General features: G+C 37.4%; 1 protein-coding gene across 1 annotated transcript in view; it reads left to right on the forward strand.

Annotated features, from left to right (window-relative positions):
* Positions 1-14,850, forward strand: part of LOC132119440 (cadherin-4-like) — a 289,550-nt gene that overhangs the window by 110,514 nt on the left and 164,186 nt on the right. The window contains exon 3 of the mRNA XM_059529401.1: positions 7,716-7,739. Coding sequence (XP_059385384.1) covers positions 7,716-7,739 — 24 coding nt within the window. The remainder of the gene's footprint in view (positions 1-7,715; positions 7,740-14,850) is intronic.

Genomic DNA, 14,850 nt, shown 5'->3' on the forward strand with positions numbered 1-14,850 from the left:
TTAGTTAACATTGCCATGTAACATTATACAGCCGATCACTGCCTCATTACAAATAACGAGCATCAATCAACATTGAAGGAGTAAAGTACTCACTCGTTATAGGACGCACACAAACACAAGAAACATCTAATCAGAGTGATGCACGTCCTAAGCCATTCCTGAATGCGGCAAACTGATTTCGGACAGCTGCTGAGGTAATCTGCTGTTCGCGCCGTACTGAATGAACAGTGTCTCTTCCGGTTGCTCGCGCCACAGACTTTCATAATAAGAGTCTCACTAGAGTAGCGCAATAGTGCTCTGACATTATCATAAGTGGCCTTTTGCACACCTACCAACTCAGTTGGTTGCTATTGTTTCCTTAAAAAAAACAAAAAAACATTTCCAATACGGGACTCAAGACTCGACTCGGACTCGAATACTGGGGACTTGAGACTTGACTTAGACTCGAACTCTGGTAATGGTGACTCGACTTGGACTCGACTCGGACTCTTCTTTGGTGACTCCGACTTGGACTCGGACTCGGACTTGAACACTGGGACTCGAGACTTGACTCGGACTCGACAGTTGGTGACTCGACTACAACACTGGTTCAGGCCCATTGCTAGAGCGTTGCTATTTTGAGGAACTGAAAATAGACTGAGCCATAGACCACCTCAAACCTGGTTTAAAGTCTGGCACAATTTTTTTCTTTGTTATTTAAAGAGCGCATTACTATAGCCGGGTCCACGAAATGTAAGATAAATAAATATAAAAATGCCATAATGGATAGTCATCACATGTATAAGAATTAGGCTACCTATTTACTTGCGCTCGAACAGCTCCATTTCCTCTCTGGAGACATGTTCTGTCTTCGCGCTTGCAAATTCCGCCATGTAAATAGCGCAACCATCATGGCACAAGCACAGTTGGCTCTTAAAGGGAATGGGAGATGTGACTCTTATTGGCTTATTGCATGTTACACTCAAAAAACACCCATTACTCAGTAGGAGAATAGGGACAACCCGTTTAGACCATTTGCCCAATGCACGCCAACTGTTTTACTGTCGTTACACTAACAAAAGTAGATTCGGAGTGCAACTACGCTGTGCGATTAAGACCATGTGCTTAGTTAGTTAAATAGGGCCCATAATATGCATGTAAAAAATCATTAAAAACAAACACTCTCTCAAAAATGCAAGCATGTATAAAAACAAGGGGAAATATTTTGTGGTGATGTCAAAATGCGTTGATGTGCTGTATGAACATCAAAACATAATTCCTTGCTTTTCTTTATTGGCGAGCCCATCTACACTGATGCAAGAAAATTTATCTCTTATCTCATATTTTTCTTAGAATGTGAAAACTGCATTAAGACATTTAGGAGCATTTTATTGCATTCATAAATGAAACTTAATAACAAGAGGCTCAGTTGATTTACTCATAAATATTATTCATCAGCAGTTTCTTACTCAAAAAAAAAAAGCATAAAATTTATTTGCTCCTGACAAAGCATGCATATTATGAGCATCTTAGTTTTGCAAGAATTTATGCTTACTTTCATCCAAAAATCTGCGAGCCATATGGTCAGACATCTATGTTCTCTTAATTTGCAGAAATTATTGAAACCAAAAGTCTGGATCAGCACCAGTTGTGTCTAGTTAGGCCTTTGTGCTGACAATCACAATATCGAATCTGACCATAAGGCTATTAATAGTATAGTCTCTATGCAGCTTACAGATGAAAACAGGTTATTACAGTTTGTAATGTATTACTTGAGCACTAATTAGCATTAAATGTGAAAGCATTTGGTGAAATAATGAACTACATAAGAAACGCAATACAGAGCAACTTCTGCACCAGTACACACAAACCCATAATTCCAAGCCGCACACCATAGTTTTATAATGTAGGATAAAGTTTTGTACTGTCAGAAACTTTATACCCCTGTGGTTCCATACATGTGCCATTGTGATAAATTTTCATCTGCAGATCTGCTTGCCGGAATGACTCTTCGCCTCTCTGTTAATTTCATAAATTTGCAGTCCTTTTTGAACACTCTTTTCCTGTAGCTAATAATATGCTTTTGCGCTGTGATGCAGTTATTTAATCCTTTTATAAATTAAATAATTCAGCTCTCTTTCTTGTATTTTTCAAGACACTGCTTTAAGGTTTATGTGACATGACTCCTTTCCCCACCCTGAAAAAAACTCACCTGTGTCTTTTCCCATTTTATTTTTCTAGAATTTTTCAATAGGCTAAATTTTTTGCCGCATGGATTGATCAGTTGATCAAGAGGAGTGCTGGTTTCAGAAAAGTCTTCTTGTTATATTTGCAAGAATGTTTTGATGTTTTGCCTTTTAAACTCATAATTATTTCAAACTTTTTTTTCAACAAATGTGACCCTGGACCACAAAACCAGTCTTAAGTTGCTGGGGTATATTTTTAGCAATAGTCAAAAAAAAAAAAAAAAAAACATTGTATGGGTCAAAATTATAGATTTTTCTTTTATGCCAAAAATCATCATATTAAGTAAAGATCGTGTTCCATGAAGATATTTTGTACATTTTCTACTGTAAAATACATCAAAACATAATTTTTGATTAGTAATATGCATTGCTAAGAATTCATCTGGACAACTTTAAAGGTGATTTTCTCAGTATTTTGATTTTTTTGCACAAATATGAATAAATACTGTAACAAATATATTGCTCATTGTTAGTTAATGCATTAACTGATGTTAACTAATATAAGACCTTATTGTCGAGTGTTAGTAATTAATGTAATTTAAATATGAAGTATTCATATTCATTTAATTATGTATATACACCTCCCTCTCTCTCTCTCTGAAAATGTTGCTTTTCCTTTAGCTGTATTTTATTTTGTTTAACAACAACAGGTATGACAGGCCCTGTGCCATCTTATCTCACCATTCTACTGTATTGCCTAAAGTGCTAGTTCTGTACTTAAGGATTTTGCTGGAGTATCAGCACTGGCCTAGTACATCCCTTCAATGTGTAAGACGAGGTGAGAGTCCAGCTGGGGAAATTACAGAACCAGCCGCTGATTGAACCACTGATGGAGACCATTTGAGCCTAAGCGCTGCAGCAGGAAATTGAATTACTCTCACAATCTGTTTGTGCTGTACGTGCATCCCTCTGTTGTTCAGTTACCTCTGCCATGTGTGTGTATGTTTGTGGAGACTGTTTTCGATTACCTCGCTGAATGTGTGAAATCCCCCTGATCTGCTCTACAGTTGCACGTGGCTGGATTTAAGCATGTCACACCTACAGGATATTGCCTCTTTTATGGTGTGTCACATGATTATGAGTGGCTTCTCCCACAAACTGGTGATATGAGGTGATGCCTGAAGGCTCCAGACCTACTGAGCCTGGTTATTAGATTGAAAGTGATATTCTTTGGTCACTTTGGACCTCAGTTCAGATGATGGTTGGCACTTCCATCATCACATTATCCATACTAAAGCTAGATCCTCAAGATCAAACTCCACTTTTACTCCAAAGCATAGCATAAAGCCTCCCCTGGTGTAGTTCGCCTGGACATAGGTCCAAGGCAATATCTACATTCATCCAGATACATTTTAAAACAGTATTTTCACTTCAAAGCACTCTCTGTCAACTAGTGTTTTCAAACGTTTCCTAAAATGATGGAAAATGTAAAAATCATTCTTAATGTGGTTTGAAAGTGACTTCTGTGTTAGATGTGCTGCATATATAACTTTTGACAATAGACAATTTACCTTTTTTGTCCACAAAACTTACATAATGTGACGGTCCCTTTATGGTTGGCAAGGTGGCTGCTATTTCTGGCATTAGCATAAAATGTCTTCTTCTATGGACAATTTTTTTTTCTTTAAGGTCAACTGCTTAAAGAGCAAAACTTTGAAGAGAATCTTGCTTCGCAAATTAGTTTAATTGATGTGTTTCTAGCTACATGAATAATAATACTGTTTAAGGTTATGGTTATGATAACAATCTACTGTATTTGCAAAGCCATTTGAAGGGAATTCTACTGCCCCCTTGAGTACTGAAGGTTATCACTACTGACTCGAGCATATGTTTAGTATGGCATTTTTGTGTAAAGAATATTACTGGCGTAATCCTGTTGCACATGAATAGTTAGTGATAGACAAAAGCAATTGACTAAAACAAACACGCTGTGTTTTTCTCCACTCAGACTTTGGCATGTATCCAGTTAACAATTTTTTTTTTTTTTTTGGCTGAATATGCTAAAATACATTATCCAAAATGGAATAAACAGAATGCAAACATGTGCTGATGTAGGAGATGCAGGTTTAAATCCAGCCCATTTGGCTTTTTTTCTCTCCAATCTCCTATCAATATAGTGATAATAAACATTAAAACTATATACAGTACAGACCAAAAGTTTGGAAACATTACTATTTTTTATGTTTATGTTTCTTCTGCTCATCAAGCCTGCATTTATTTGATCAAAAATACAGAAAAAAAATTTAATATTGTGATATATTATTACAATTTAAAATAATTGTTTTTAAATTTATTATACTTTAAATTATCATTTATTTCTGTGATGCAAAGCTGCATTTTTAGGATCATTATCACATAATCCTTTAGAAATTATTCTAATATGATGATTCATTATCAAAGTTGGAAACAGTTTTGCTGCTTAATATTTTTTCAGAACGTGATACTTTTTTAGGATACTTTGATGAATAAAAAGTAAAAAAAAGCTATGTTTTTAAAATATAAATATTTTGTAATAACAATATACACTACTGGTCAGTAATTTGGGGTCAGTAATTTTTTTTTTTCTTTTTTTTTTTTTTATAAAACCAATACTTTTATTCAGCAAGGATGTGTTAAATTGATAAAAAGTGATAGTAAAGAAAATATATTATTAGAATATATATTATTAGAATTGTTTTTTTTTATTTAGAATAAATGCAGTTCTTTTTAACCTTTTATTCATCAAATATATTAGACAGCGGAACTGTTTCCAACACTTTGCATCACAGGAATAAATTCTTTTTTAAAGTATATTCAAATAGAAAAGTATTATTTTAAGTTGTAATAATATTTCACAATATTACTGTTTTTTCTGTATTTTTGATCAAATAAATGCAGGCTTGATAAGCAGAAGAAACTTCTTTCAAAAACATTAAAAAAGTAATGTTTCCAAACTTTTGGTCTGTACTGTATGTGTATTCCAGCTCTGGGGAAGCTCATATAATACAACAGTTCTTCGTAATGATGTTTATTTTCGCATTCATTGTAAATGATACCATAAACCCTCAGCAGTGCACTTCTGCTTATTTAAGCAATCAAGAATGTTTTACCTCATTGTTAATCTGTATGCAACCCATTAGTAATAATTAATCAAACCAAACAAATGGCAGAAAACAATAAAGTCCATTGTTGTTTTTCATAATCAGACAGCTAATTAATTTGTATGGAGCCAACTTTCAGGCTTTCTCTCCAGTAGGGAGAAAGACATGGAGGAACATGGAAATTTCTACTTCTCACTACGCTCACTCCAATTAATACTGAAATCAATGTGGAACGGAATATTGTTTGTTGCCATTTGCACAATGAATTATTCATGTTTTTGTTGTGGGAATGTTTTGTTGTTAGATACATTTCTTTGCATCGTCTTCTTTCTCATTCTGTCTCCCTCTGTTTGGTTTAACAAGACCCAGCAGAATTGTGCATTACTTCTGCACTTAAAATGAAACTTTATTACATTTGCTTGTTCATTAGTACAACTTTAATTATATCGGATGGGTATTGTTATAAGAATGTGTTCAGTAATGTGTTGCAGAGGATGTTGAGAGACCTTGCGGTTCTGTTACATCTCTACAAAACCCAAGCGGCAAGATGTAAAGAAGAACTTGCACGATTCTGTACGGTTCATTGGAAACACTCACAATGGCTGTAGTTTGGGTATTTCTTGCTGTGCGCAGGCAGTGACCGAAAACACTATTGTACAAGAAACAGAGTAATCTGAATTTTCAGGGAGAGAAATAAATTGCGGTGACCTTTCCATTTCAAAGATGTATGGGAGAACGCGTGTATAGTCATCCAGCTAGTGATTTAAATACATAACAGGAGCGCGTGACTCAAGGGAACAGACTGTGTATAGACAGAAAAGGCTGAATGGGTCCTTGTAATGCTATCAATGTTTTATATAATTCTTTTCTTCAGGCAGATGCTGCTTAATTGAACCTAAACACATGTCTGCATCTCAAATGAATCATCAGTGGAGGAGAGTTTCTTAGTTCATTATTCAAATGAAAGAAGTATTTATTTTTAAGATTTCTTTCAGGGTAGAAGCAAGTTCCTGGATGTTTTACAGTTGGCTTAGTTTGCCCTGTATGTGCTGGGAGTCTGAAATCGTAACCGTGATTGTTAGTCATCTCCTGGTGAGTGCTACAAGGTTTAGGCATGGGCGAGAGTTCAGACACAGCGTTCTAGTCTGCATCCATGCCAAAATGCCCAGATTGTGTGCCAGTGAGTCTGCGTGAAGCCTTGGGGAGGAGAAAGGAACTGCCTGAATTTGCAGCAGTGGGGGATGAGATACTGAATACATGAGAAATTGTTATTCACGTAGGAACATTGTTTGGAAGACCTACAGCACTCTGGATTTTCTGTGTGTATGTGTGATCCCCCCAAACCCCCCCCCCCCCCCCCCTCCCCATGCAGAAGTTTTGAAACATGGATTGCAAACTAGCAGATGAAGGAATGAATGAACTTGGAGACAAAACTGTAGTTCAACCAGAAGGGCAGTCAGTTGAGCTGGCTAGTTGAAAATTGAATTTGCCTTTACTCATTTTGTATAGAGAGTGAATTGGAACACCTGAAATGTGAAGAAAAAAAATAAGAAAAAAAAGGATAAACTTTGATAGAGTTGAAGGTTTGAGCTTTCAAGGGCAAGATTATTCTCAGCATTTAGCATTATATCATTAATGACACACGCAAGAGTGCTAATACTGGCTGTGATTTGGCATTAATACGTTAATATTACTGTGTTAAACTTTTTTTTTACACAGTGTTGCCATTTACATTGTGTAGTTTGCTTTTCTAACAGAAATGATTCCAAACAAAACCAAAACATAATCAACTTTTGTAACTCCAAGCATGATTCTTTGTTTTTTTCTTTTTTCCTTTTTATAATGGAATGATATTTGATTTTTTGATTCATACAGAGTTTCACTTATACTCTTCCTGTATGAATCAGTGTTTTTGAAAGAACATTTAAAATGACTCACTTATATGGGAAGTGACTTGATTTGTTTTTCAGTATATTTGAACAGACTGATTAATCAAGATTAATTTGATTCATGTATGATTGAATTGAAATGTATTATTTTGTTTGAAAGAATGGTTTAAATGAAAGATTGGATGACTCACTGTTTTTTATTTTTATTATTATTTTTTTTTTTTTACAATCAATTAAACAAACATCGATGACTTGCTTATATTTCATTCAACTGAACGAAATAGTGATTTTGAACATGAATGATGAATGATTCGAATGACTCAATTACCCAGCTACAGTAACAAAATTATTGTTAATCTAACCTGTTTCTGCTCTCGTGGTGTCTTAATATGTTATGTTAAACCCAATGTATGCATATTATCAAAGTTTTTTGTACCGCAGCCTGTTGCTTATTTGCTAATATCTGAGTTGTGTATAAAAGTTTTCATTTTCTAACCATCTCTGTTTTCTCTCACTTGTAGATACCCTGCTGTCATCTGGCCATGGTGAGTACTTGAGAAATATGTTCCCGGATACAGCTCTGCATGACTCTGAATGTGCCAGATCTCAAATGTGATTATTGTTTTTCAATGTTGGTCCGCAAGCACGCGTGACTCCATCTGAATGGAGCATTGCTTCAGCAGCAGATGTACATCTTTTTATCTGAAATTCACTTAGCATACTTTCGGGTCTGTTGGCTAGCACAGAGAACCCAATCTTTGTTAGTGATTACTGAAGACTCACTTCTGCTCCCTCGGTTCTGTTCTGAGTTTCAGAGCTGGCACATTTTCCCAGCAGGCTCGTTCAATCATTCTCGACTCTCATTGGTCAATCACCCCTCGCGGTTCTATTGTTCTGTTCACACACGTTCGGTCTGGCGGTTTGTCAAAGACGAGGCGCTTACTCTGGGAGTCCCTGTATAGACAGAGCTTTTTTTTATGTACATTTGACTCAGCGAGGGGCAATCTTTAAAGTGTGTTTTTGCTATTGAATTTATGCTGTTATATATTCTTAAATTGCCTCCCATTTTTAGCAAAATGGAGCGCAGGAAGTATCACGCATTTGCTGGATATAATGGACTGCGTGACCAGCATATAGTCCACCTGCAGAGCTGCTAGGGCCACTGGAAAATAACACCTGCGCTGACCATTTCTGCATCCATTCGGAGATGGAGATCAGAAAGGAGTAAAAAAAAGTCTTGCAGAGTCTGCGTTTAAAGGGCAGCCCTGTCCTAAACTCAAACTGCATATGTTTTGCACTCAAAGCACACTAGCCCACAATGCTTTGTGGAAACAAGACATGGCACTGGGTCCGTTTTTTTTTTTTTCTGTTTACGCTGCACTTTGCACGAAAATAGGATATGTACAGGCCAGCAGGGTCTGTATTTCCAGGCCAGCACATTTTACTTTCTTTGCCAGTGCTCTTTTGTCAGACGGTAAGCTGGTACTAATAGTATGCTGCCCTTCAAGATTTTGCAAATGCACCATAATGAATAATAATATGGCTAATGCAAGTGTTTTGAATAGCTTGAAAAGGTCTCTGCTGACCAGGGAATTTCTTTATTTTAGAAATTAATGCATTTTAACTGTGTTTGAATGGTGGTAGTGTAAACAAAGCAAAGGGTCATATGGTTGAAGCAATGTAGAAAGATGTTGACGGCATCTTCCTGACAACAGTAACGGTGACAGTCATTGTTTAGACAGCAGGCATTTCTCATCCGGCTGCTTTACACAAATGTGTTCACACAAACACTCATTTCAAAACACATTTTCTTCTCCTGTCCAGAGCCAGCGTGAGTGTGACTTAAAGTGGTTAGACCTGGTTAGAAAGGTAGTGTATGTTTAATAGAACATATACTATACACTATGCATAAATATTATGTAGACTATTTAATTAAAATCTAGACATTGCACTAGGTTCAGTTTTTAATGTTATCATAATAATAATTAAATTTAATAAATGACTGTATACCATACACCTCTTTGTGTCTTTATTGTTCTTGTTTACGTTTGGTTGACAAATGCTCTATTTCAGTGTAGTTTACTTTATAAGAGTTTTCGCATTAAATGTCATGATTTACTCCGTTATTATACCGTATTTTTCGGACTATAAGTCGCACCTGAGTATAAGTCGCATCAGTCCAAAAATACGTCATGATGAGGAAAAAAACATATATAATTCGCACTGGACTATAAGTCACATTTATTTAGAACCAAGAACCAATAGAAAACATTACCGTCTACAGCCACGAGAGGGCGCTCTATGTCTTCAGTGTAGACTACAAGAGCACTGAGCAGTATAGAGCGCCCTCTCTGTAGACGGTAATGTTTTCTATTTGTTAATTTCTCTTGGTTCATTTCTCTCGGTTCATGTCAAATTAATTTTGATAAATAAGTCGCACCTGACTATAAGTCGCAGGACCAGCCAAACTATGAAAAAAAGTGTGACTTATAGTCCGGAAAATACGGTAGTCTGCCTTACAAGCCCTGTTTCCATCATGTCAAGGCCTCAGCAAAGTGCCTGTGTCACCTATAGGATAAGCTGGCTCTGCATACACAAAAACTCATAATAAACTCTTTATAAGTGTGTTTTTGCTGAATACTGTTCTCCTTCTCTCTGTCTCCTCGCTGCCCCCATCTATTCTTCACTATGAATACTGGTTGATGGCATAACCAAAAGGAATGAAAGCAGTAAACAAGGCGAGTGTAAAAGTGAGATGGAGGAATGAAGAAAAAAAAAGTGTGGAGGAAGTAGGGCTGGACGATTATGGCCTAAAATCAAAACCTTGATTAATTGAACATTTTACCTCGATTACGATTAATGAACGATTATTTTGTTTCAGTTTTTTTTTTTTTTTTTTGCCCTCATAGTTCACTGACAAGGTTTGTACTGTAAATATGATTGTCTATCAGCAGTTATTTTATCTATGTTCGTAACATTTCTTACTAGGGTTGGGTATCGTTTGAATTTTATTGATTCAGATTCTTATCGATTCTTAGTTTCGATTCCAATAAGATAAAAAATCCAATATAAAAAAAATATACAAATAATAAGTCAAACATTTAGATGTCAAACATTTTTACAAAGCATTCTGTTGCAGCTGAATAACATGAGCATCAGCAGCCTACAAAACACCGCAAGAGGAATTTTGCCTGTGATTAAAAAAAAATACCATAGCAAAAACAACTAGATTTATATAAATTTCAAATATTAAAGTGTTAGAGAGTGTTAAAGACAAGTAATAAGATAGGTCAGTATTAAAGGTCAGTAATAAGATAGGAACAAACAAATCAATTAGCAATATCATAAATAAATACAACTAAACAAAATTTCAGGTACAGAAACTGTAATTAAAAGTTTAAAAACACTACATAGTTTTCTTTTTATAAATAAAATTAAGATTAATCAAATAAAGTTATTAAATATATTCAGTCAAGATCAGTGAATGATTTTCTTTTGTTCTTTGATTAACATTAATGTTTATTAGGCTGTTGTCTCTTTAAGCAAAAATACTGCACATGTGTGTTTTCTTTCTCATCTGTTTATGTTCACGTAAGACAAAAATGGATGCATTTATGATGATATACTGATGTAGTTTTCTGTATCGTAATTTCGACTCCGAACAACCTTTTCTACAGTTAAAATACACAGAACAGTCCGAGAACGGACACAAACCGGGAACCCGCAGCGAGACCGCTGACCGCTGCTCTCTATGCACGCACTTGTGCTTCATGTGTGCTGCACACAAACATGCTATAATAAGTTTTGAGATTCTAAGCTACTTTAGTGATAAATCACAGGACAGCGCTGACAACTAGTTTCTCTGTTCCTCTGTGCGTGCGATCTTCATAGCTACTGTTTATATGAGTGTTCGTGCCACAATGCAGCTGCGCGAACATGGTAGCTTGATATAATAATACACATCCGTTCATCTAATCGCTTGAATGTCCAAACCATAAAACAAATACAACTGACAAAGTTTACTGAAGGCTCACCGCTCACGCGCCATCACTATATGTTGAACCGGCGTTCACCTCCGTGTTTTGCTTTTATGCCACTGACTGGACGGGGCAGTGTCATGTGGCTACAGACGCGCTTGTATGCTTTTAGGGGGCAAGTGTTAACAGGATTAAAAAAACGAAATAACTGACATGGGAAAATTACGTCGGTTAGAGGTTTTGAATTTCGGTTTTGATTACTTTTCGATTAATCGTCCAGCTCTAGGAGGAAGGAGAACATCTCGGTTACGCATGTATCCCTTGTTCCCTGAAGGAGGGAACGGAGATGTCATGTCAATGATGACCGACGAATTCACTTTGAGTGTAACCTAACAAGCCAGTGGACATTGGCATACGGATTTTGCATCTGGCTGCCACACACCACAGCACGGGTATTAAGAGGCAGCAGTTGTACTGCATTAATTGATGCTTCCGCTAAGGAGCCGAGCCAGTGACCCAGCAGCTCAGGGGTGGTAAAGCAACTGTGGCAATGAGACGTCACGGCAATGATGACCGACGAATTAGGATCCCTACCAACATGCCACAGGTGCAGCTGACTCTGAACTGGGCCTCTCAGTGCCACTACCAGTTTGCGGTGAGAACACAGGAAAAAAACTGGTTTGACATGCAGGCTAAAGAACCTAGCGAACGTGTTAGGAGTCGTCCAGCCCGCAGCTTTACAAATGTCTGCTAGTGTGGCACCACGAGCCAGCGCCCAGGATGATGCAACACCCCTAGTGGAGTGACGTACACCTTGTACTTCATAGGGGCCATCCTCTGCTTGGAGGCAGCCTTCCCCTTCTGCTGTCCACCGTAACAGACAAAGAGCTGTTCTAAGGTCCTAAATCTCTGAGCTGTATCTATGTACTGTCGCAGTGCGCATACAAGACAGAGCAAAGTGGTGGTAGGAACGTTAGCCACATAGCCTGGCCGGGTCTCAGAGTTGCGCTGGAATCAGCCAGACCAAACTGAAGGCACAGTTCTTCGACCGAAAATGCCTGCAGGTCCCGCACCCTCTTGATTGAGGCTAATGCAGTCAGCATCACTAATGTGATGACGAGAGTGACTGACTGAAAGGGTGTCCTTGGCCTTTGTGTGGGACTGGCTGCACTCTTGGTTTTGATGACAGAAAGTTTTACAGCTACAGAAAACAATTTTTTTTCTTATATCAGCTTTTTTCCCCTCAAACAGATTGCAATTTGTCCTTTCATTACCATTTCCCTTATACTTTGATGCGTTATCTGTGTCCCACTGTGTTTACTCCCACCTATCAGTTAAATGGTGCATTTTTTATTTCTTACTTTTTTATACAATTTATTTATAATATTTAGCACAATATGGCCGCCCAATGACTTGCCTTGACTTTGCTGTTTCACTTCCACTGCAAATTCTTTCTGTCCATTTCTCTTCTTCTGTCTCTCTCTCATTCTCTCTATCCTCTCACTCTTTCGCAGTTTAATTGGCGCTACCTGAGGTAGGCCTAGGTGTAATTGTTATAGTATAAAGTGCCTTGGTCGGCTGGTTTTAAAGCCTTTTATCTGTAATCTCCCAATTGATTATGCTTTTTCTGCCAGCCGAGCAAATTGTTCAAACCCATCAGGTGCACGGCAGGGAAAAAAAACAGCAAAAGAGAAGCTTCAGCTGTCCAACAGCCAAATCACAGAGCACATCGGCTAGAACATCAAATTTAGTGGCAGACAACACAATGCTGCTTTGTAGTTTACACACACAGATAGATGAAATACAGATGTCTTCTTCGCTTTCCGTGTCGCTGAGGGTTAAAAATTGAAAAAAGGGGAAGATTAAAAAGTGTCATCTGTAATTCGGGGGTGGAGGGTGGGGGTATTTTTTGTCTGTTGGCATGTAATTTATCAAAACATTATTTTTGCTGCAATGAATTGCAATGAAAGATTTCTACACTGTTATTGCAATTCTGCAGGCAGCTTCGCAGTCCACCCAGTTTGATCAATATCTTATTCAGCACGGTTGTATTTTTAATACAATACAATAATGAATGCCGCCACCCAGGGGACTTGGCGTAGCTTCTTATTCTGCATATCCGTTTTAAATGAGCCCTCCTGTTAGCCTGTCATGAAGTTAAAAAAATGCCATGGTAGGAAATGCATTATTTTCGAGTATGAGATTTTAATACAGTGTTAAGGAGCAAATAAGAGGAACATAATAGCTGAGGTTAATGTGGGTGTGATCCAAAACCAGTTGACAGAAATGAAGATCGATAACTAGAAATATACTGTTCATACTTAGTATGCCAGGGAAAATCCCACCCATTCATTGTTTTTTTTTTCCGCTCTCCTTCTGTTTCTCTCTCGCTCTCTCTTTCTGTCTTCCCAGGAGAGCTATATCTGTCCTGCTAATAGGTTCACTATTTTTTTTCTTATATCAGCTTTTTTCCCCTCAAACAGATTGCAATTTGTCCTTTCATTACCATTTCCCTTATACTTTGATGCGTTATCTGTGTCCCACTGTGTTTACTCCCACCTATCAGTTAAATGGTGCATTTTTTATTTCTTACTTTTTTATACAATTTATTTATAATATTTAGCACAATATGGCCGCCCAATGACTTGCCTTGACTTTGCTGTTTCACTTCCACTGCAAATTCTTTCTGTCCATTTCTCTTCTTCTGTCTCTCTCTCATTCTCTCTATCCTCTCTCTTTCGCAGTTTAATTGGCGCTACCTGAGGTAGGCCTAGGTGTAATTGTTATAGTATAAAGTGCCTTGGTCGGCTGGATTTAAAGCCTTTTATCTGTAATCTCCCAATTGATTATGCTTTTTCTGCCAGCCGAGCAAATTGTTCAAACCCATCAGGTGCACGGCAGGGAAAAAAAACAGCAAAAGAGAAGCTTCAGCTGTCCAACAGCCAAATCACAGAGCACATCGGCTAGAACATCAAATTTAGTGGCAGACAACACAATGCTGCTTTGTAGTTTACACACACAGACAGATGAAATACAGATGTCTTCTTCGCTTTCCGTGTCGCTGAGGGTTAAAAATTGAAAAAAGGGGAAGATTAAAAAGTGTCATCTGTAATTCGGGGGTGGAGGGTGGGGGTATTTTTTGTCTGTTGGCATGTAATTTATCAAAACATTATTTTTGCTGCAATGAATTGCAATGAAAGATTTCTACACTGTTATTGCAATTCTGCAGGCAGCTTCGCAGTCCACCCAGTTTGATCAATATCTTATTCAGCACGGTTGTATTTTTAATACAATACAATAATGAATGCCGCCACCCAGGGGACTTGGCGTAGCCTCTTATTCTGCATATCCGTCTCAAATGAGCCCTCCTGTTAGCCTGTCATAAAGTTAAAAAAATGCCATGGTAGGAAATGCATTATTCTTGAGTATGAGATTTTAATACAGTGTTAAGGAGCAAATAAGAGGAACATAATAGCTGAGGTTAATGTGGGTGTGATCCAAAACCAGTTGACAGAAATGAAGATCGATAACTAGAAATATACTGTTCATACTTAGTATGCCAGGGAAAATCCCACCCATTCATTGTTTTTTTTTTCGCTCTCCTTCTGTTTCTCTCTCGCTCTCTCTTTCTGTCTTCCCAGGAGAGCTATATCTGTCCTGCTAATAGGTTCACTATTGG

This window comes from Carassius carassius, chromosome 38 (genome assembly GCF_963082965.1).
Source record: "Carassius carassius chromosome 38, fCarCar2.1, whole genome shotgun sequence".
Classification (NCBI taxonomy): Eukaryota; Metazoa; Chordata; class Actinopteri; order Cypriniformes; family Cyprinidae; genus Carassius; species Carassius carassius.